Source organism: Perissodus microlepis, chromosome 14 (genome assembly GCF_051167445.1).
Source record: "Perissodus microlepis isolate ML-2025 ecotype Zambia chromosome 14, ASM5116744v1, whole genome shotgun sequence".
In the NCBI taxonomy this organism is placed as follows: Eukaryota; Metazoa; Chordata; class Actinopteri; order Cichliformes; family Cichlidae; genus Perissodus; species Perissodus microlepis.
This window is the reverse complement of record NC_140474.1, coordinates 21,942,655-21,965,119: the sequence shown is the minus strand read 5'-3', so window position 1 is coordinate 21,965,119 and position 22,465 is coordinate 21,942,655. Positions and strand designations below refer to the sequence as shown.

At 37.7% G+C, this 22,465-nt stretch overlaps 1 protein-coding gene and 1 pseudogene across 2 annotated transcripts; both read left to right on the top strand.

Annotated features, from left to right (window-relative positions):
* Positions 1-1,265: 1,265 nt before the first annotated feature.
* Positions 1,266-11,513, top strand: LOC146373912 (von Willebrand factor A domain-containing protein 5A-like; annotated as a pseudogene). Its single transcript, XR_014802164.1, has 15 exons — positions 1,266-1,514; positions 2,051-2,301; positions 3,735-3,867; positions 3,951-4,065; positions 4,160-4,335; positions 4,426-4,514; positions 4,613-4,757; positions 5,729-5,878; positions 5,964-6,067; positions 8,783-9,003; positions 9,220-9,252; positions 9,559-9,579; positions 9,886-9,933; positions 10,977-11,178; positions 11,274-11,513. The product of XR_014802164.1 is annotated as a von Willebrand factor A domain-containing protein 5A-like (transcript).
* Positions 11,514-12,086: 573 nt separating this feature from the next.
* On the top strand, positions 12,087-21,233 carry LOC146373911 (von Willebrand factor A domain-containing protein 5A-like). The gene is made up of 17 exons (XM_084950442.1): positions 12,087-12,253; positions 12,337-12,451; positions 12,592-12,740; positions 12,822-12,910; positions 13,008-13,152; positions 14,314-14,393; positions 14,470-14,584; positions 14,686-14,844; positions 14,930-15,033; positions 15,794-16,014; positions 16,326-16,373; positions 17,043-17,081; positions 17,329-17,361; positions 17,595-17,627; positions 18,561-18,706; positions 19,695-19,818; positions 19,939-21,233. The coding sequence occupies exons 3-17, from the start codon at positions 12,600-12,602 to the stop codon at positions 20,016-20,018; spliced, it is 1,557 nt and encodes a 518-aa protein (XP_084806568.1). The 5' UTR covers positions 12,087-12,253; positions 12,337-12,451; positions 12,592-12,599; the 3' UTR covers positions 20,019-21,233.
* Positions 21,234-22,465: the final 1,232 nt, after the last annotated feature.

Here is a 22,465-nt window from a genome sequence, read left to right as displayed (position 1 = left end):
ACCAAGATTATTCACTGTTAGCTGACAATGCTGACAAGTGATTTTCAAACCATTCCTTTAGGAAAAGAAACAAGAAAACAAAATGAAAACACCTCACTATAAATAAAACTGTATGACTGGAAAACTGTGCATAAGTAATCAAATTAATAATGCTATTAAAATTTAACTAACTACTAAGATGTTCCTATTAGCATTAAAATAATGTTCTTGGTTCACAGGTACAAGGATGAACTTCTCCGGTCTGCTAACTCTCCAAAAGGAACGAGGAACTGATACAAAGAGACTTCTGTTTTCTCTCTGACCACTTTTGGATTTTGTAATATTTTAATGTAACTGGTTACTGGTTATAATGGCACATAATATCTTGCTTCACATATTGTTTGTGATAGAGATAATATCTAATTAAAAACAGTATTTGAAAAGAGGGACAAATAGCAGAAATACAGTCTGCAATGTCATACATTTCGTGTTTGTCTTTGTGTAGTTCTTTAAAAAAATGAAAAATTAAAGTATAAAAACTCAGAACTACAAAAATCTAGTCTTTCATGTTAATTCAGTTTGAATAATATTACTATTGAATAGTCAAATGAAAGTCTGTTTAAATTAAATGTAACTTCCAGAATAAACATTAAAGAAAGTGTCTTATATAGTTAACACAGTCAAAGTTATGATTCAACTCAAAAATCCATGAAGGATGAAAGCAGTCTTAACAACATTATACCAGTCCTCAGGTTCTGTATTGTAAATAATCTTGGATTGAGTTTATTGATGTCTTTTTCTTCAAAGGGGATCAAAAGATCAGACAGGACCTAAAAACACAAGTATTTCTAATAAAACATTTAAGTCTGTATTGAAAGCATACTGCTCAAAAAATTAGCCAAAACAGTTGAATGATTTTTAATGTTGATTGTTGGTGTGAGTTTGAATCCATTGTGAGCCTGCATCGTATGCACAGTTGGGCACACTGCAAAATGTTTGGCATGCAGCATGTCATTGCATTTCTGCCAGACATAAAACACCATTTAAAAGCATATTGTAGAGAATAATATCAAGAACATTAAGAACAAACTCAACAAACTTTCAAATGAAAAGGGCACTTTACCACTACAATCATAAGAGTATATTTTAAAACATTTTAAAACAGTAGTTTTGACACTTTGACCTTTGTCACTGTCAGCCAAAACCTTTTTTTAAGTATCAGCTTGGTAAACAGGTAGAATTTCCTTGTAAAAAGAAGAAATAATCCACGAGTCAACTCTTTGTAAAACATTTTTAGTTTATGTATTCATGGTGATTCTGTATTACTGTCAGTTCCTCTGAAGAGCATTGAGGTGGAGCTGGAGGTGAGGGACCATGTGGCTACGGTGGTCTCCACCCTGAACTACGAGAATAAGGAGGACAAACCATTAGAGGCTGTTGTTGTCTTCCCTCTGCCTGGAGATGCTGCTGTCTGTCATTTCAGTGCTAAGATCGGACAGACACAGATTGTAGCTGAGGTGAAGGAGAAACAGAAGGTGAGCTGGACAGTAAATATAACCTGATTATAAGTAAGATTCAAAATAACATCATCTGGGCCTCTCCTCAGCTCTTTCCGAGAGAGTAGCACGGTTGCCCCTCCGTTGGTCTTCCTTGGTCTCTTGTGCTCTGAGGGCCTCTGAATGTCTGGAGCCTGGATCTCCTCCATACCTGCTTCATGCCCTGCTGGACGGGGCTGTGGCCCCCCACACCCTCTAGCAGATCATTGCATGAAGGAACCTTTTAAATACAAGCACGCTCATGCTCACAGGTGTACACACGGGTGCTCACAGACACAAACTACACCCTTTTTAGCTCCTACCTCAAAGCACAGTGTGCGCTGTCGATCCTACGTGCTGCACAATAATCTCAACAGGTGGGATGGTCCATTTGGTCACGTAAAATCCGTTGGGCATCTTTCTTTGCCTTTAGACAATAATTCTGATGGCAAAAGAACCAAACAGGACAGGTGTAGAAAAAAAGATTCAAAAATAAACACAGTGAATGTCACTGACATGTGTCACCTGTCCTCCAGGCTCGTGAGGAGTATGATGATGCTCTGAGCTCTGGTCAGCAGGCCTTCCTATTGGAGGAGAGTGATCAGAGTCCAGATATATTCTCTCTGAGTGTGGGCAGTCTGCCTCCAGGAGAGAGCGCCTCCATCAGGTTGGAGTACGTGACTGAGCTGTCTGTGCAGGCTGATGATGGTCTGAGGTTCTGTCTGCCTGATGTGCTCAACCCTCGATTCAATCCTCAATACAAATATTGGGGTATGAAAAACACTTGACACTAGCAGAAACCCTCAAATTCAAACATGTAAAAGGTTTCATAACTACATATGTGGAAATGAGTAAGATATTACATGGAATTATTTACATGTTAACTGAAAAATAAGTACTGTAAGTCATTCCATCTCAAATTGGGCAATTTGTAGAATCTTTTCTGCTTGATTGTCACTGATTTGAATAAAATTTTTATGATACAAAATTTGAGCAGCTATAATTATTGCAGTCAAAATTTTGTTTTATAACTAAAATACTTTTCAACATACATATTTTTGAAAAATGACTCGTGCACCTACTTAAATGGCATTTTTTTCATACATTGAAACTGCAGCAATGTTTGAACATGAAGGTTGATTCTGTTCATCTGGTTGTAGCGTTTTCAGTGAGAGAAACGTTTCATCACTCATCAAAGTGACTTCTTCAGTCTCACCTGACTGCATGTTTCCCCAATCTTATTGACAGTACATTTGCATAATGACTGAAACCAGCACCACTGAAGGAACAATGGGCTGGGAGGTCAGTTCCTTCATCATGATTATGCAAATTCTCATGACCATTGATCAACAGCTGAAGTCTGAAGAAGTCACTTTGATGAGTGACGAAACGTTTCTCCCACTGAAAACGCTACGTCCAGATGAACAGAATCAACCTTTGGAGATTTACTTACCTGGATGACTGAGAATGCATCAAGATCTCTGAACATGAATATCTAAAAGATGTTTAAAAATAAGAGCCTTATGTGTATACTGGTCTTTCTTACTATCAAAACAAATCATACTCTTGGACAAATATAAACATGTACTGGCTAAAAGAAAAAAAGAAAAAGAAAAAAAAATTCTGTCAAAACAGATTTAGCTGAACTTTTTATGATATAAAGTTGGAATATATATAATGAATCTTATAAAATTATTGTAAATTGTTTAAATGTATGAAATGCTCTGTCAACCCACTTCCAGGCACATGTTTTTTTTTTTTGCCTTTTGAAATCAGGGGAAAAGTTTAAACATGAATACCTCAATGAAGGAGTTTCTACATAAATTTTGGTTACAGATGAGCATATTTTTCATTTTCTCGACCTGGATCACTTTTCTATTCTGTTATACCTATTCTGCTTATAACTGAGAATATATCTTAGTGTTAACCTGAATTAACTCTCTTCGGAATCACATGACTGCCAATCTTTCGTTTGAAATATGGAATTTATAAAGTGATTGGAGGATGGACATGCCATTCTGTACTGGTGCTGTCCTTTAAGAATATTGAAAGAAAACATTTGACTGACCCTCATCATACCTGCAGTTCCCTTTCTGCTCTCTTTTGGTGTCATTTGAAGTTACAGCTGTAAAAAAAAAAAAAGAAAAAAAAAAGGTTTACTTCTAATCAGTCACATTTGTTTACAGGTAGAAAATGTAAATCTTTCGAGGTGGTTTATGTTCCAGCCTCTTGGGTGTCCTACACTCTGTCTTTCTCTGCCCGAGTGTCCTCTCCTCATCCAATCTCTAAAGTAGAGTCCAACTGTTCCCTGGACCCTCTCCAGTACCTCAACACTGATCAAACCCAGGCCACAGTAGGTAGAGTGCTGATGTTTCTGTTGTGTGTGGTTGTTACTTGTAACTGAGAACTAAATATGAATGTGTTTGTGGTGTGCAGGTCAAGTTGGCTGCAGGACACAAGTTTGACAGAGATGTTGAACTGCTGATTTATTACAAAGATGCCCACCAGCCCACTGCTGTGGTGGAGGCAGGACAGGCCTCTGCTGAGCCGGGTGAGTGAAAATGAGTGAAGTTGTTTGCTGCAATTTGTTGGAATAAACAGTAAAACCTGTTTTACGTCATTTTTCTGTCCCTTTTATTTTTCAGGCACTCTGATGGGTGATCCAGTGGTAATGGTGAGTTTGTACCCTGAGTTCCCAGAGTCTGTGACGTCTTCAGGGACTTCTTGTGGAGAGTTTGTGTTCTTAATGGATCGATCTGGAAGTATGGACTGTGCTATCAGTAAGAGTGAGCAGGAGGAAACTCGTATGAGCTCTGCCAGGGTATCCTTAATACGTTATTACAGTCATAACATCTTTAATAGTGTCCCTACCAGCCAGTGACTGTTACCATCTTTTCCCGCTTCTCTTAAGGATGCTCTGCTGCTCCTGTTGAAGAACTTACCAATGGGCTGCTATTTCAACATTTACAGTTTTGGGTCCAGTTATGAACACATCTTCCCGTGAGTCTCTCTCCCTCGTATCAGTCAGCCCAACAAAAGACTTTCTGTTTTTGGTATGAAGTGCATGTAATTGTGTACTGATATTTATGTGATGGCAGTAAGAGTGTGGAGTATAGCCAAGAGACCATGCAGGAGGCGCTGAAGAATGTTGATCAAATGGAGGCTGATTTGGGAGGATCGGGGATGCTGGAGCCCCTCAAACATATTTACAACCAGCCTTGCATTCCCAGTCACCCTAGACAGGTAACATGCACAGTGGCTCTAATTAATTTTCTGGGGACTTCTTGTAATCATAACCTTACTGCTTGCCTAACTCTTACCTTAACCTCCTAAGATCCGAGCTCTTTCATGGCATGCATTTTTAATTTCTCTTTATTATTTGGGCTGATTGGATGTAAAAACTGATGAATGTAAAAACAAAGAATTATCTTTTTACCTGATTTTGCTCTACAAGAGCCTGATAGTCACATACGAGGACATTCGTTTTGGCAGTTTTGGCAGTATGGCCTCGTAAGTGGTATCAGGCCCTTGTAGAGCAAAATTGTGTATTGTGGTCTAGACAACCCAAAATGTCATGTCCACATATGTGGATGCCAAGTCCTAGGAAGTTAAAACAACCATTTGCCTTGGAATGTAATTACTTGTGTCATTGCACATGTCTTTCTTTACATCTCCATAACAGGACTGTATAAACAGACATAATTTCTACAACATGAGTAAAACTTACATCAAACACAAATGTTCCAAGAACGAGTTGATGGTGGATTTTGCAATTTGTACCATAGTTGCATCTACTAAACATATCAGACACGTTTGAATCTCAGTGACCTCAACTTCAAGATGGAGGTCAGAGGTCAGGTTTTCAGAAAAATACTTAAGATTTGCACATCTTTATGGCCTATTTCACCTATCATGTAGTATAGGCACTATCTACTAGGAGGCTAAGAGGACTGGCAACTGCCTGTATTTTGTTGTTTTGTTTTTGTTGGAGATACTAACTGTGCATTGTTCTTTGCACATTACAATACAAACATTTGTGCTTCTGAAACCTAACTCAGCTCTCAGAACAAGCTGTGTGTTTCTGGATGTAATGTTATGTGCCAACTCTCCTGTCTAGCTGTTTGTCTTCACTGATGGAGAGGTGTGGGACACCAAAGAAGTGATAGATCTGGTGAAGAAGAACTCAGATTCTCACAGGTCTCATTATTTTTCAGGTGATGCAGTCGCTGCGATTTGCTCTGCACCCTATTGTCACAGTCATATGGGATTTACCAAAGGAAGTGTCTGTCACTGTCCTCTCTCCACCAATTACAATACTTTTCAAGGGTCAGAGGTCACTGATTTATGCCCAGCTCACTGGACAGGTAAGAGCAGCACCTTCTCGTTTTGTTGTTTAGGTATTTGATGACAGTAATTAACGTGACTTCTAACCTTGTGATTCTGTGTCAGAGTTCAGAGGCAGCAGAGGGCTGTGTGACGGTGAAGTACAGCCTGGCAGGTCATCCCTCTGAGAACCAGCTGCACTTCAGTCTCAGACCTGCAGAGGACACTGGGTAAAACAGTTTAATAATGACAGCACTGTGAGAAAGGCTACACTATTTAGTAAAATTTAGGTTGCCAATTACAAAATACCAATGTGTGCTAATACTGATTATAAATATGATATAAACAAAAGACAGAAGAATCTCACTTCCAGCACAGGTGCAGTCATTGTTTGATTCGTCCAGCTCATCTTGGTTCTCTTTCCTTTCAGCAACGCCTGTACTTGCAGCCTGATCTCATCTAACACTTTATGATGAAATGAAACTGACATCATGCACTTTATTTTTCTGCAGATATTTCTTTCACACTAAACAAGTGACTCATTTCTCACAATAAACATTACACTGAAACATTCACACACATGTGGTCAGGCTCCTGAGTGAAGTCACAGGTGTTTTGACTGTTTGTGGTTTGCTGACTGAGTGACTGCAGTTTAGGTAATTTTATTTAAGATGCACAAAGTGCACATATCGCTGACGTCTTTTAAAAGCTGGCTTAACCAAGTACTTCTTTTACTCTTTACCTCGTTTTTATGGTTTTTACATTTTACATTCTGATGACAGCATTTACTGATTTAATATTCCAGCTCTAGCCACCATCAACCAACTGGTTCATGTTTCCCTTAACTCAAACTTCATGATTCACAAAACACAGGAATAATTAAATTATTTTAATTAAAAAATTAAAAGAAAAAGAAAAAAAAAAGTTTGCAGTCTGCTATCTGTGACATCCTGCAGCTATAAGAGGCATTTCTGAAGGAACTGACAGAATCTTCCATTTATCCTACAGTATATTTATCATTGTAAAGTATTTTACGCCGTAATGCTGTAAAAATTATATTTATCTCTGCTGATGAGTAAGAAAACACAGCAGTTACACTCCTGTGTTTAAAGATCAACCCTAATCATTGACAGTCAGAATTCTCTGCAAAGGTAAACGCTGCAGCTTATTATTTCAAACTGTTGACTTGCAGTTATGCATGGGGGTGCTGTCTGTGATATCCTGCAGCTATGAAGGCCATCGCTGAAGAAATGTTATGTCTGTGGTTTGTTGGTTTTGAAAGTGCTGCGGCATCAGTTGTAATAGGTTGATAGAGAGGAGCAGTTACACTCCTGTGTTTAAAGATCAACCCTAATCTGACCATCATTCACTGTAACATTGACAGTTAGAAACTGTGGTCTGCAATGCTGTAAAACACATTAAAGTGTCATTTAATGTCATTTTATTGAGTCGTAAACACAGAATGTCTGCTGCTGATCTCAGTAAATGTAACAGGGAACCTCTATCTGTGCAAATATATAGGTGTGGGTAAACGAGGGAGGTTTGCTATAGATTTGCTGTAGATGACACTCTGTTTGAAAGTAGAATAAAACTGTCATCAAAGCAGATTCTTTTTTAGGACCCTGTTTTAGTAGAATATTTACTACTTCTTTCTTTCTGTAAATGGAAGAGGAATGTAACGCTCTTAAACCGTTTGTATTGTTGTGTTTGATTATGAGTGCCTAAAGAGGAAATCATCAGGTAGGAATGTAGCTCATATTAATTTAATTAAAAAAATACTAATGTGCACAATGTGTTTAAAACTTTAAGACCTGAAGTTGAATAATTAAAGTTCATAAACACATGCATATATTGTACTGTATGTCTGTATCCATATATAGATTGGGTTGGACTATTATTTTGAAAAGAATAGGAATTTCTATTTCTGTTCCATCTATTCTTCCATTTATTTTCTTCCACCACCAGTTGGTGAGTTGGATAGTGAGCTGTCAGTTCAGATCATCTCTTTACGCAAGTGTCCAGAATATATGGCTGCAGATCCGATGATGAGATTACAAAATTGATCATCAACTGAAAACCTAGGATGTCCGGGTGACACATGCACTTATTGCCATTCTCATGTTGAAACATGGTGGTCATTATGGACAAAGTCTGATAACAAAACATTACTCAGGTTCAGATCAGGCAGGCTGGTCCTCCCAATCACAATGCTTCAGGTCTCTCTGTCATTGCCCACGTGAGTGTTAGGGTCAAGTCTTCCTGTAAAAAAACACCAGGGCCTCCGCCCCGATAACAGCCCTAACTTTGATTACAAAATTAATGGCAAGTTAATCCCCAAAGTTTGAGTCTGTTCATCTGGACATAACGTTTTCAGTGAGAGAAACGTTTTGTCACTCATCAAAGGGACTTCTTCAGTCTCAGCTGACTGCAGGTTTCCCCAACCTTATGAACAGTACATTTTTATAATGACTGAAACTAGCACCAGTGAAGGAACAATGGGCTGGGAGGTCAGTTCCTTGATCATTAATATGCAAATTCTCATGACCATTGATCAACAACCACTGATCAAAGCTTATTGATCAAAGACCGCTGATCAGTCGCCATGAGTACCATTCACAGAGATTTGGGAAATGGCTGCAATCACAGCATTGCAAGATGGCGAAAGATGTACCCTCAGGCCCCCTCCTTGACTCAGATATAGTCTTTCCCTTTTCACGTAAATGGCAAGTTTGAAAGAAATCTACACCAGGTGTTCACTTGTCTGTTGAATTTAGACCCCTTGTAGGTAGCATTTACCTCCAAACATTTTATTAATGTGATGGTGGATTAGACTCTATTTATGTATGAAACTAAAGAGGATACAATGGTATAAAACAGACACTAATAAATGAATGTAGTAAAATGATAAACATTACAACTGCAGTTGTTTTCCTTCTTGTCTGCAGACTAACAGTCCACAGGTTGGGTGCTCGGAGTCTGATTCGCTCCCTGGAGATAGAGGAGAGAGAGCACAAAGAACATGAAGATGGAGGAGTGAAGGAGAAGCTGGTGCAGCTCAGTGTCCAGTCAGGAGTGAGCAGCTCTTTCACCGCCTTCATTCCTGTCAACAAAGACAACGGAGACACAATTCAAGGACGTTTTCTGCTGAGAAATATTGCAACACCCTGTGAGTTTACTGGCAGAAACTTTACTGGCAGATATAGTAGACAGTTTGTGAAATGACGTAACAACCAGACTTAACAAACAAATTAGAAGTTTTAAATGGTATTTAAAGTATTTATATATTTTTTTCAAAAATATTGCGAAAAAGTCTTTATTTGTTCTTTTTAACTGCTTTTTGTAAAATTGCTGACTTCACGTTTTTCATCTGGACTTCATGTAGTTGAAATGGAGAGTGATCGTCCATGGCGTGTATGTAAGTAAAAGCTTCATATTTATGCATTTCTAAAAATAAATGTAAACAAAACCATCTAATTTTTGTTTTAACTTATTTGAAACATTAAATGTAAAAAAAAACACAGACTGTAATAAACATAGACTGTCTCCTAAAGCAGCGATTAAAGAAGTTTAAAGGAGTTTTTTTTATAAATAGTACTATTGGTAGTATTTAGCGAATCACTATAATAACCGCATTTGATATTTCCTGTAATGCCTTAACCTCATACTAACCTACTTCCTCTTTCCTTTTTTCCTGTTATGGTTATCAATACCTACTCTGCAGCAAGACCTGCAAGGAGCTGGAGTAAGTAAAAAGCTGACTGAAAGCTCAAGAAATATTTAGCCTTTTCTATTCAAATGTTTCAAATAGTGCTGTCAGCGTTAATCTCGTTAAAATGACATTAACGCCATAACCTCATTAAGGTGGCAAATCTCGGTTAGCGCGGTGGGGCTGCATGGTGCTAACGCGTTGCCTTGGTGGATTTCTGGGCTTCTCTGCTTAGGCTGCTGCCCTCAGGACCCGGCCCCAGATAAGCAGAAGAAGATGGATGAATGGATAAAAGGATACATTTATTTTTAATACAAGTCCTCAAATATTCTTGGTTCACAGGTACGAGGATGAACTGCTCTGGTCTGTTAAATCTCCAAAAGGAACCAGGTACTGATACAAAGAGACTTATGTTTTTCTAAATGAACGTTTTTCTAAATGAACGTAAGTTCATTAAATAAATTACAATCGGTCATTAAATAAATTACCATTGTCATTTATTTAATCCTTAATTGTAAAGACTCGCTGCTTGGCATGTAATATTTTGCTTCGCATACTTTTGTGATAGAGAGGATACTTGTAAATAAATAAATAAATAAATAAAAATAAAAAAATAAAAACTGGGGATAATAGTACAAATACGTGTACGAGCAGTCTACATGTGGTTGTTGTGGATGTTCTTTCAACATCAAATTTATATTAATTTAGATATCATTTTTATACAGCTTCTGTAGACTCTTTAGTAACATGTTTTCAGAGGGTGGAGGACATATAATGAAATAAATAACCAGTTAAAAAAAATCCCCCCCAAAACCCCACATGTACTGAACAAATACATAGGCTAATAAATTTTGTTTTTTTATGAATAGTTTGTATTCATATGTATCATGTTCATAACAACGAGCTTGATATTTCTAAACAAAAAAATATTACATTTATCAATCATGTAAATTTCCTGCACCTCTCATAGACGTCCATGCGATGTCCAGAAAAATTAGCTAGTCCAAAGTTAAAATGTTGAAAGTCATATTAACGTCTAACTTGGGTCATTGTTGGATGTCCAGATTGTGGGCCTAGTTTGGATGTTGCATAGATGTCCAGAATTGGTAATGAACTGACGGACCCAATATAGACATGATCTGCACGTTTATGTTTTGCAAGTACAGTTCCTACAAAAAAATTAAATAATAAGAAAGTCATTTTAAAAATAGACTGGGTTAGTTAAATATAAATATTAACAAAATGACACTTTTTCTTCTTTTTTTTTGTTTTAAGTTGACACTTTGTTGGACAGAACCATGTTTAAGCATCAACTTGGTTAACAAGTAGTATTTTCTTTTGCTGAAATGTAACACTTATAAAAAGAAGAAACAAACAACCATTTTCAAAACATCTCTGATTTATGTTTTTTGGTAATTCTGTTTGAATGTCAGTTCCTCTGAAGAGCATTGAGGTGGAGCTGGAGGTGAGGGACCATGTGGCTACAGTGGTCTCCACCCTGAACTACGAGAATAAGGAGGACAAACCATTAGAGGCTGTTTTTGTCTTCCCTCTGCCTGGAGATGCTGCTGTCTGTCATTTCAGTGCTAAGATCGGACAGACACAGATTGTACTGAGGTGAAGGAGAAACAGAAGGTGAGCTGGACAGTAAATATAACCTGATTATAAGTAAGATTCAAAATAACAATAAACACAGTGAATGTCACTGACATGTGTCACCTGTCCTTCAGGCTCATGAGGAGTATGATGATGCTCTGAGCTCGGGTCAGCAGGCCTTCCTATTGGAGGAGAGTGATCAGAGTCCAGATATATTCTCTCTGAGTGTGGGCAGTCTGCCTCCAGGAGAGAGCGCCTCCATCAAGTTGGAGTACGTGACTGAGCTGTCTGTGCAGGCTGATGATGGTCTGAGGTTCTGTCTGCCTGCTGTGCTCAACCCTCGATACCAGCCTCAGGGTAGGAAAAGCAGTTGACATTTTAAATGTCAAATGTGGAAATGATTGAGATACAACATGGATTTTTCTGCATGTTTACTGGAAAATACATTTTTTCTCATAATTTTGTTATCGGCTATATAATATATAAAAACTTGAAGTGCAACAAGTCTGAGTGGTGTCTAAAAAGATGTGGGCTTTATAGATTTATTTATAAATATATTATTTATTATAAACCCCAAAAAGTCACGCCTCTCCTGTAGAACCAGCTTTTAAACCAGCTTCTGATTTAGGAGACAGACACTGTCTCTACGTTTAAGATTAAGCTTAAAACTTTCCTTTTTGCTAGTTTTTTGTCCTGTCTTATTCCCCTCACCCCAGCCGGTCATGGCAGATGGCCGCCCCTTCCTGAGCCTGGTTCTGCTTGATGTTTCTTCCTGTTAAAAGGGAGTTTTTCCTTCCCACTGTTGCCAAAGCTTTTTCTTTTATGTACTGTAGGTCTGCCTTACAGTATAAAGTGCCTTGAGGCAACTGCTGTTATGAGTTGGTGCTGTATAAATACAATTGAATTGAATACAGGGCTTATTTATAATCAGTGTCATTTGTGTATAGATTTTGAAGGTGCAGGTGTCCAGGTAACTTCTGTTCCAGCCTCTCTTTTGTTTTACCGCCTGTCTTTCTCTGCCCGAGTGTCGTCTCCTCGTCCAATCTCTAAAGTAGAGTCCAACTGTTCCCTGGACCCTCTCCAGTACCTCAACACTGATCAAACCCAGGCCACAGTAGGTAGAGTGCTGCTGTTTCTGTTGTGTGTGGTTGTTACTTATTACTGACAACTAAATATGAATGTGTCTGTGGTGTGCAGGTCAAGCTGGCTGCAGGACACAAGTTTGACAGAGATGTTGAACTGCTGATTTATTACAAAGACGCCCACCAGCCCACCGCTGTGGTGGAGGCAGGACAGGCCTCTGCTGAGCCGGGTGAGTCCAAATGAGATTTGCTGTTTTGAAATTTAAAAAAAAAAAATCATTATCCATCTTCTTTAACTCAGTAGTTAAAGATGTTGGAGTAAACGGCAAAAACAATTTTTGGTTATTTTTCTGTCCCTAATATTTTTCAGGCTCTCTGATGGGTGATTCAGTGGTGATGGTGAGTCTGTACCCTGAGTTCTCCCAGTCTGTGATGTCTTCAATGGCTTCATGTGGAGAGTTTCTGTTCTTAATGGGTCGATCTGGAAGTATGAGTAATACTCGGATCCGCAGTGCCAAGGTATCTGTTCTTACAGTCAAAAATTTTTCATAGTGTTCCTCTCACACAGTGGACTCACCATCTTTTCCCTGTTCTCTTAAGGATACTCTACTGCTCCTGTTGAAGAGCTTACCAATGGGATGCTATTTTAACATCTATGGTTTTGGGTCCAGATATGAACACATCTTCCCGTAAGGCTCAGATCTGTCAGCCCAACAAAATTATTCCTTTCAGGTTTTTGTGTCTTTTGTGTTACATGCGTGTGTATTGCTGTCTGTGTGATGGCAGTAAGAGTGTGGAGTACACTCAGCAGACCATGCAAGAGGCCCTGAAGAGCGTTGAGCAGATCCAGTCTAATCTTGGAGGAACAGAGATCCTGGAGCCCCTCAAACATATTTACGGTCAGCCGTGCATTCCCAGTCAGCCTAGACAGGTAACACACACACACTGGCTTGGATTAGTTTCCTCAAGACTTCCTTGAAACTTAACCTTACTTACCGCTTGCCTAACTCTGACGTTAATAAAAGGATTGCGAGGACTGCACAGTGTCTCGTCTTCTGGTTTTACTATACTGGCAGTTAAGTTCTGTTTTTCTGACTGTTTATCTTTTTTCTCTTGTTTTTTCTTTTTGTTTTCGTCTCACCTAACTGCTTCTTCTTTCCAGGCCTGGAAGTATTGTGATTCTTGCGTGCGTTTTCCTTTCCTTTCTTTCGTCTCTCCTAATTCTTTTAAAGAGCCTCCTTCAGCTGTGTTAGCGCTGAGGGGCTGCATTTCCCTTCCCAAGTGGGACATTTTGTTTTCTTAGGATTTCTCCATCTACAAGCACTGATTTGTCCGGCGCCTGGACATTTCTTTTCTAGCCACTGCTCGTCAGCAGTGAGTTTGGTGGGCTGATTCCCCATTGTCACAGAACTGCAGAGCCTTCTCTTTTACACTTGACTCGGGGGTGGTGGCTGACACGCCCTTCTACTCCGCGCTATTCATGGAGCGGTGTCAGTTTTATGAGGCGGAACTCAACCTTTCCCCTTTGTCACCAGTACGTGGGCTTTTGCAGGATACACAAAGATGGAAGTAGTTCAGCAGTTTATTTGTGCTATAAAATCAACTTACTTCCAAAACACATATAGACATAGACATTCGCGCGTTTTTATAATTTGTCACAAAGTACTTTCAGCTACTTCTGAAACCAGTCTAAACTTAGTTCCTTTCGGCGAACTCAACCTATTTCAGGTGTTTATTTCTTTAGACCCTTGCGGCGGGTTAGACCTACTGCGTTCTTTATTTATACAAGCTTGTGTGTTTACAAAGGTAACAAAGTTATTCCGGGAACTCAGAGCTGAGGTTCCTCTTTTCTAAGTCTGTTCTCAGAAAACAGGAAGCGGTTAGTTGCTAAATAAGTTTATCACACAAGAGTTTATGTGAAAAGTCACGTAGACATGTGGATGGCTTAGTGATCCATAAAAAGAGCACATTTCATGTAGCTGATCACACTATGTACAATTTTCCTTTGACAGAAACCTAACTCAGCTCTCAGAACAAGCTGTGGGTTTCTGGGTCTGATGTTATGTCTTCATGTGCCAACTCTCCTCTCTAGCTGTTTGTCTTTACTGATGGAAAGGTGGGAAACACCAAAGAAGTGATAGATCTGGTAAAGAAGAACTCAGATTCCCACAGGTGAAACCACAAACCCACAACTATATCTACACAATACATGTCCTCTGTGTACTTAAAGAAAACTGCTGTATTGCAGGTGTTTCTCTTTTGGGATTGGGGAAGGAGCCAGCTCTGCTCTCATCAATGGGATGGCAAAGGAAGGAGGAGGTCACGCTCAGTTCATCACAGGGACTGACAGGATGCAAGCAAAAGTAAGACATGAAACACAATTAGAAGTCACATTAAACATCGCAGCAGATACATATTTGTTATATGTATAGGATGTATATTTGGAGAGTTTTTCATTTTTCAGGTGATGCAGTCGCTGCGATTTGCTCTGCAGCCGACTGTGGTCGACTTCTCAGTCACATGGGATTTACCAAAGGAAGTGTCTGTCACTGTCCTCTCTCCACCAATCACTGCACTTTTCCAGGGTCAAAGGTCACTGATTTATGCCCAGCTCACTGGACAGGTAAGAGCAGCATCTTCTCGTTTTGTTGTTTAGGTATTTGATGACAGTAAATAACGTGACTTCTAACCCTGTGATTCTGTGTCAGAGTTCAGAGGCAGCAGAGGGCTGTGTGACGGTGAAGTACAGCCTGGCAGGTCATCCCTCTGAGAACCAGCTGCACTTCAGTCTCAGCCCTGCAGAGGACACTGGGTAAAACAAAGTTTAATAACAACAGCACCCTTTTGGTTTGGTTTACTTTATTTAAGATGCACAAACATATTACTGTGCATATCTTTGATATTTTTATGACCTGGTTTTACCACATCCTTTTTTTCCATCTATACATCATTAGAGACAATGATGAATTACAGTGTATTTCTATGTTTGATATTCTGACAATAGCGTTTACTCATTTAATATTCCAGTTGCAGCCATTATCTGCCCAAAACCAACTGGCTTCATTTCCTGTAGTTCAAATTTCATGATTCAGAAAACACAGGAATAAATGAAGCTGTTTTAACCAAAAATTTAAAGGGTAATTTAACTCTAACATCTAAAACCTTATTATTGCTGAGCTTGATGATGAGTGTCTAAAAAGTAAACATAAGAATGGGGATACGTCATTTCATTAAAATAAAAATGGTAACATTATACATTAAACAATTTTCTACACTATACAGTAAACACTTTATAATGTTTAAGAACTAAACTTGATTAACTAAAGTTCATGAATGCATGCATGCATTTCAGTGTATGTATGTTTGTATCCGTGTATATATTGGATCACTCTACTGTCTTCAGATAAACTTGGTATGTTATCATTGTGATTCTTTCCCAAAGTGGTGGATTAAACTTCACCTCTGTAGGACCCTGAAGAGGATGCAGTGGTATAGACAAAGTTACTGATAAGTTAATCTAGTAAAATGATAAACATTAGAACAGAAGATGTTTTTTTGTGTCATGTCTGCAGATTAGCAGTCCACAGGTTGGGGGCTCGGAGTCTGACTCGCTCACTGGAGTTGGAGGAGAGAGAGAGTAGAGGACAGCAAGATGGAGAAGTGAAGAAAAAGTTGGTGCGGCTCAGTGTCCAATCAGGAGTGAGCAGTTCTTTCACTGCCTTCATTGCTGTCAACAAAGACAACAGCAGGGTGATCCAAGGACCTCTTGTGCGCAGAAATATTCCGACACCCAGTGAGTTTATTTTAAATCCCCAAACTAAAACTCTGTGAGCCACAGCTCTGAAGATAAAGATGGCTGAACTTCAATGAGGTGAATGTAATGACTGCTTTAATTGCAGAATAATAGAGTTAATTCTAAATCCTAAAAAACTTAACTTAAAAACAAAGCAGTTAGGTAGTAGTTGCTTGTTTTCCAAAGTGATCTCCAAAGATCAGAAATTAGCAAGAAGTAAAAACCTGAATGAAAGTACAACAAACAATTTTTGCATTTCTTCCTGTCCGATCCGGACCTCATACCCTCAATCTTTTTTTTTTATCTTAAAGTGACACCAAGATTTGAATCAGCATTGCTTGCTCGTCCTATAAGAAGAAGTAAGTACAAAGCAGAGTTATTGGCGAGTTATTGGAAGGTACGTGTGTGCGTGGACGTTTGCTGCATCCCTGAGATTTAACACATGTATACCTGCAGCTGAGTGAATGAAAGCAGGGCAGTGATAATGTTAAGAGCAGAGAGACACGGCAATATCGCAGTATTTTTAAAATTAGCAATCAGAAGATTTTAGTTTTATTTTGAGTATGAAGAGTATTAGAGGAATTATACATTTGTTACTACAAAAGCAAAAACTAATTGTCACACAAAACCTGAAGACAAAGGCGGATGAACATGAATAAAAGTACTTCAATGATAACTTAGAGCAGAACATTAGAACCAGTTTAGAGGTTCCTGTAGTCAGAATCCAAAAACATGCCAGTTAAAGCAAAATGTGGCTTGTTTTCTTCAAAGGGTTTGTTACAGAATCAAAAATACTGATAGGAAGAAACTAAACACAGAAGAACAATGAAAATTAAACAATCTGACAAATCAAGCATGGTGATCAAGCTTTGTAAATACTGCAGGGACCATGGAGGTAGGTGAGCAAGCATCCGGACTGACCACATGAAGATCCCATACATTTAATCAGTGTTTAAATCAATGACATGAAAAACGCCCTTTGAAAAAATTCTTATAAAATATTTTAATCTCATTTTTTAACATCCTAGTTGGCTCCTCCAGGGCAATGTGTGCAATACCAGATATGTGTAAGTAAACGCTGAATGTCAGTGTAACACACATCTGCACATCAGTGCATTTCTAAAAATAAATGTTTTCTGTTTTACTCTGTTTAACTTGAAAATTTTAAATATGAAATGCTCTATGGACAGCATCAGCAGTATTTGCTATCATAGTCATTGTATTGGGCTGTATATAATGTCTGTACTTTATTTGTTCTTTTTCATTAACTATGATGAAATTGCTGACTCCATGTTTTTCATCTTGATTTCATAGTTGAAATGAAGACAGGTAATCTATGGTGTGGGGGTAAGTAAAGAGTGAATGGCAGAACACCACACATCTGCGCAGTAAAATCACAATCCAGTAATTGTTTTTATTTCTTAATAAAAACCTGAAAAAAGATGAAGATGATCTACATTTTAGATAATATTTATAGTATTTTAATGATTTTTCTGTATCACCAAACAATGTGAAAAAGTCATTAGTCAGTAACTTTTTATGAAATTGCTCACCCCATGTTTTTCATCTTGACTTCACAGCAGATAGTTTTTGCGATCGTTCCCTGCATGACTGTAAGTACAAGCTGAATGGAAGTTTAAGACAAGCTATCTAAAGTTCTAAAATGAAATGTGGGATGGGTAACTGGTCAAAACAAGTTAAAGGATTTGAAATGTCTCATTTTTATCTACATTTTAATACCGAGTTCATCTTCCGTGATTCCACCTGTGTGAAAGTCATTTTCTTATTTAGTCATATTTTAAATGTTAAATTGTTATGTCAAATTTAAGATTGTGTTAAAACTGTGATTTCAAATCTGAAACTTGTATTTCCAGCTGCCATGTCTTTGTGGGATTTAGAGAGGATTTAGATCATATGTGTACACGTGGGCAGTAGGAGGTGTTAATGTGTCACTTTATAGTTTGGAACTTTTCTGTAGAAAAGAGTAAAAACTATGAAAGTCCCTTTAAGTCCCATTAATGACAAATTCTTCAGCAAATGTCTTGACCCAATTTTTAAACAATATTTGAACAAATTCAAATATAATATTTTAAATATACGGTTTTTATGTAAACATCATGGTGATGAATGCCTACCTTGCAGTAAAATCTATGTTGGGTACGAAAAAAGCTGACTGTAAGCTCCAAAAAATATTTGTTCTATAAATATGGCTCATATAATACCCACAGAGGAAATTATATGATCCACAGTATGTGTGTGCGTCATCTCAAATCTACTTGCCGTTTACATTCAGAAGCTATTGTTTGATAAAAACATTAAAAATATCAATCTATTTGTGGTATACACATTGAAAAAAATAAAGCTATCTTTTTTTTCTTTCCAGTTTTAGTCTTTCTTCAGTTTCTGTTTAAAACTCTTAATTTGCTGTGTGGAAGCCTTATGTACCCTGTTTATTACATTTTTGCTTTCCTCTGTCATGTAGAATTGCATTTTCTTATCTATCACCATATTGAGGTCTGGTTTTTGTTTAATCTTTGATTTTCCAGTTGCGTTGCCCAAGCAACAACCCAGAGACCCTTTCATGCACTTAGTCTCCCTCCAGCAGGCGTCTGGTTCCTGGCTGCTTGATCCAGATCTGGCTACTGCACTGGGAAAGACCAGTGAGCAGGTGGAAAAGATCAAACCCAGAACGGTGGGCCGAATTTTGCTGACTAATCATTTTTGTCATAATTTTCATCAATAACCTTTGTGAGGGAAAAACAAAACACAATAAAAACGAACGCAGGAAGACAAAAACTTGAAATGTATTGACAGTTTCACTGATGAATAAAAACGAGATTTTCTAGAGAGAAGAGATCCAATCAGAACTTATTAAGTTGTGTAGGAAGGTGAGGCGAATTTGGAAGTGATGAAATCAGAAGGGATCTCCTTGTTAGATTAGTTAGACACCCACAATTTGATCTGCCACCGACAAGCAGGGGGAAACTCCCATGCTCCCTGTTTATCATCAAAACATGGTAAAAGTTAAAAACTCGGAAGGAAAAGAAGACCTGGACAGATTTTGCATGTGATATCAAAGAAAATAAGATGCTTTGCAAACCATTTGGAGCATCTCTTACCAGCAAAAACACATCAAAGCTTTACACTTTACATTAGATTTTAATCAGCTGAATAAACTATATCTACTATAATCTTATAATATTTAGCTGACCAAATCTGAATTTAGACGGCTAAATTATAAATAAAAATAAATGTTTAGTAAAACGACTGACTAAAACTAAAACTAAATCAACATTTTCTGTCAAAGTTAACACTGGCTGTCAATTTAAGTAATAACACAAAATGATAATATGAGATTTAAAAAAAAAATTGATTGGCTAATTTGAACAAAAAAACATAGGACGCAATTAAAAACATGGCAGTACAATATAACAAACATAACAAAAAGAAGTAAACTAAATGTAGCCCCTGCCTTGCTGCATGAAAACAAATCTGTATATATTAGAGGATAAAATATTGGTTGTAATGACTCTCCTAAGTATCCACGGAGCTGCACTGCAGAAAGTGTTTTCTCATCAGTCAACTTCTACTGAACACATTTCAGTGCCTTATTTTACTTTATGTTAGCAAAGTTGTAGAAAGTGAGATCATGATTTTCATGTGTTAATTTGATGAATTAGGCCAACAGTGACGTGTGGGCCACCATTCTGGCTCTGGTCTGGCTTCATGCTTTCAAGGTGGATGCAAAGGATGAGTGGGAGTTTCTGGCTATGAAGGCTGCCTCATGGATCCATGCTCAAAATGGTAGAAACAATGATAATATCAAATAAAGTATTCTTTTAAACACTGTTTGAAACCACAAAAAAAAAAAAAAAAAAATCATCCCTCTCCTTGTTTGTATAATAACTTACGTTTTCATTTTAGCGCCATGTGTGTCAGAGTGTGTGGAATCTGGAAATGTCCTGTTGGGTTGCAGCATAAAGAAAGAAGCTCTGGGACTCTAGGTTTTCTCGAAATGGATTCACCTTCAGGATTGGCAAATCGTGCCATATGGCTTTTAATTCATTATTGTGCTATTTACCCTATTGTAATTGTTATGTAATCAGAATCATTTCAAAAAACAAGCAGTTATTATGGCAACTCATTTAAATTGTATCTTTTTATTCCTGTTTTCCATCACCATATGGTGATGTTGTTCATAATTTGTTACTTTTTACTTGTTTTTATACATTCCACTTCATGTTGTTCTTCTGAAAAAGGTTCTAATTCAAAATGCTTGTGTTACAGTCCCAAATCAAAGTTAACTTTTTATACCTACTTCTAGACAAAGTCCTAATTTTATCTTATAGCGCTGTTTATATGGTCACATTGAAATTAAATAATATCGATGACATTTTGTTTCTCTTACAGATTTTTCCTTTTTATCCACAAAATGCTAGCATTGAGCCGATATATGCTAATTGATCAGTGGGATGATGGAACAACCAGTGTTTGTTTATTTTATCTGAAGCAAAGGAAAAAATATACATAGCCAACCCACAGGGCCTGGCTCAAGTCAGCAATTACAAAAGATAGCATTTTTATTATTTAGGGGAAAATGGCACCAGCAGTGTTAGTGGCTAGGTGTGGTTAGGTAAGAAAGAGCCAGTGGGCCCATCACTAAAGCTGTGGGGATCATGGCTTACAATAGGAAAGAGTGCAATGCATGTCATATCAGGTGTGCTGCAGTGTCGCCTGTGTGCCTAACTATTCATTTACCAGAGCAGCAAATTGAATGATTATGTGAACATAATATTTTGCTTTTTCCCCTTCTAAGTTGCAAATACTTTTGAAAACTCTGAAGAAAGCTGAAAACAGTGGAGTGAATGTTTTATTTACAGGTTTTGTCATATTTTGTAATCAGGTTTATCTGTCTGCTTAATGTTTAGATAGAAATGCTATGAAATCTAATGCAACTCAATAAATATATATATTTCTATAATCTGACAGACTACTAAATGTTTGGGAAAAATTGTGTATGTTCAATAATAAAAGGTATGCACATTAACATTTTAGCACTTGAGCCATATTGCATAGTACAGGCAATATACCCAATTGCCCAGGTCCTCATCTACAAGGAACTAGCACAGTCAGTCTGTGATTCATAGTGTAAACACTGTTACAAGAACAGGGACCTGCAGTAAAACTGACCAGATAATCTTTCTGGCCCTGCAGGCCAAAAGCACAGAATCTTTTCAGTAAAGTTTTAATAAATGGAGCTAATGGATTGAGCTAATGTTTGCCATGTCCTAGGATAAAGTGTCACATAGTATTGGGTGGGTGCACAGTCACTATGTTACAAGAAGAAATACTGTGAAAAAATTTTTATAGTAAAGTTTGAACATCTGCAATGTTTGCAGTGAAACTTTAGTTTTCAATAAACGCGCGCGCGCGCACACACACACACACACACACACACTATTTCTTTGCACATTCACATCTGCAGCAATGTTTGAACACGAATAGCTCAAAGACCATGAAAGATAATAGCCAGATATTTTCAATGTTCTTTCTTACAAGCCAAACGAGCCTCGCTCGTGAGTTTGTGGTTTCTGCATAGACTGTGTGGTTGTTGTATTTTTTTTTTATCTAACTTCAGCAATAAAGCCACTTTTGATTTTTACATCTTGTTTTCAAAGTGGCTTAACCTTCAGGGCTAGTCAACAGAAGCAGATCTAATTACACCATACTGCCTTCAATTCGCTGTTGTATTATATACCCTGTTATGAGTGCTACATAATCAGAATTTATTGGAATTTTCTTTTGAACAATTTCTACATCTGTGAGCCAACTAAATGTTTAGAGGGGTATTTATGCTGATTAATGAAAGATATATACAGTAAAAATTAATTCTCTTTTTTTTATTGCCTATTGACTTTATTATATTTTTGATGTTGGTGTTCTGCATTGTTCACTGTTATTGTATTTTTATTTTTGGTATATATATTCATAAGTAAGAAAAGGAATCAGTGATGTTTCATCAGTGTACATGGGAGAAGTAGTTTCAATACTGTTGGCTGTCCAGTGGACTGACGATGCAAGACCACTAAGATCAGTGATATGCTCAGACTCAAGTTCATCATTCGTTAGTTTGCAAGACAGTCACGCAGATTGCAGACCTCACATTCTGATAGAGATTCAGCAAACATTATATAGAATTACTATGATGGGGATTATGGTCACCCTCATATGGGTACCAGCGCATCATAGAGTTAAGGGAAATGATTATGGCAGACAGAACAGCAAAGGAAGCTACAAAGAGACCATTATGGATATGGAAATCAGTGTTAGTAGGACAGCAATCAAGAGTAGAATATGGCACAAAATAAAAGAAAGGTGGCAAAAGCAATGGGAGGAAGAGAGGAAAGGGAGATGGTTTTATAAAATACAAAGGGAAATTTAAAAAAAAAGA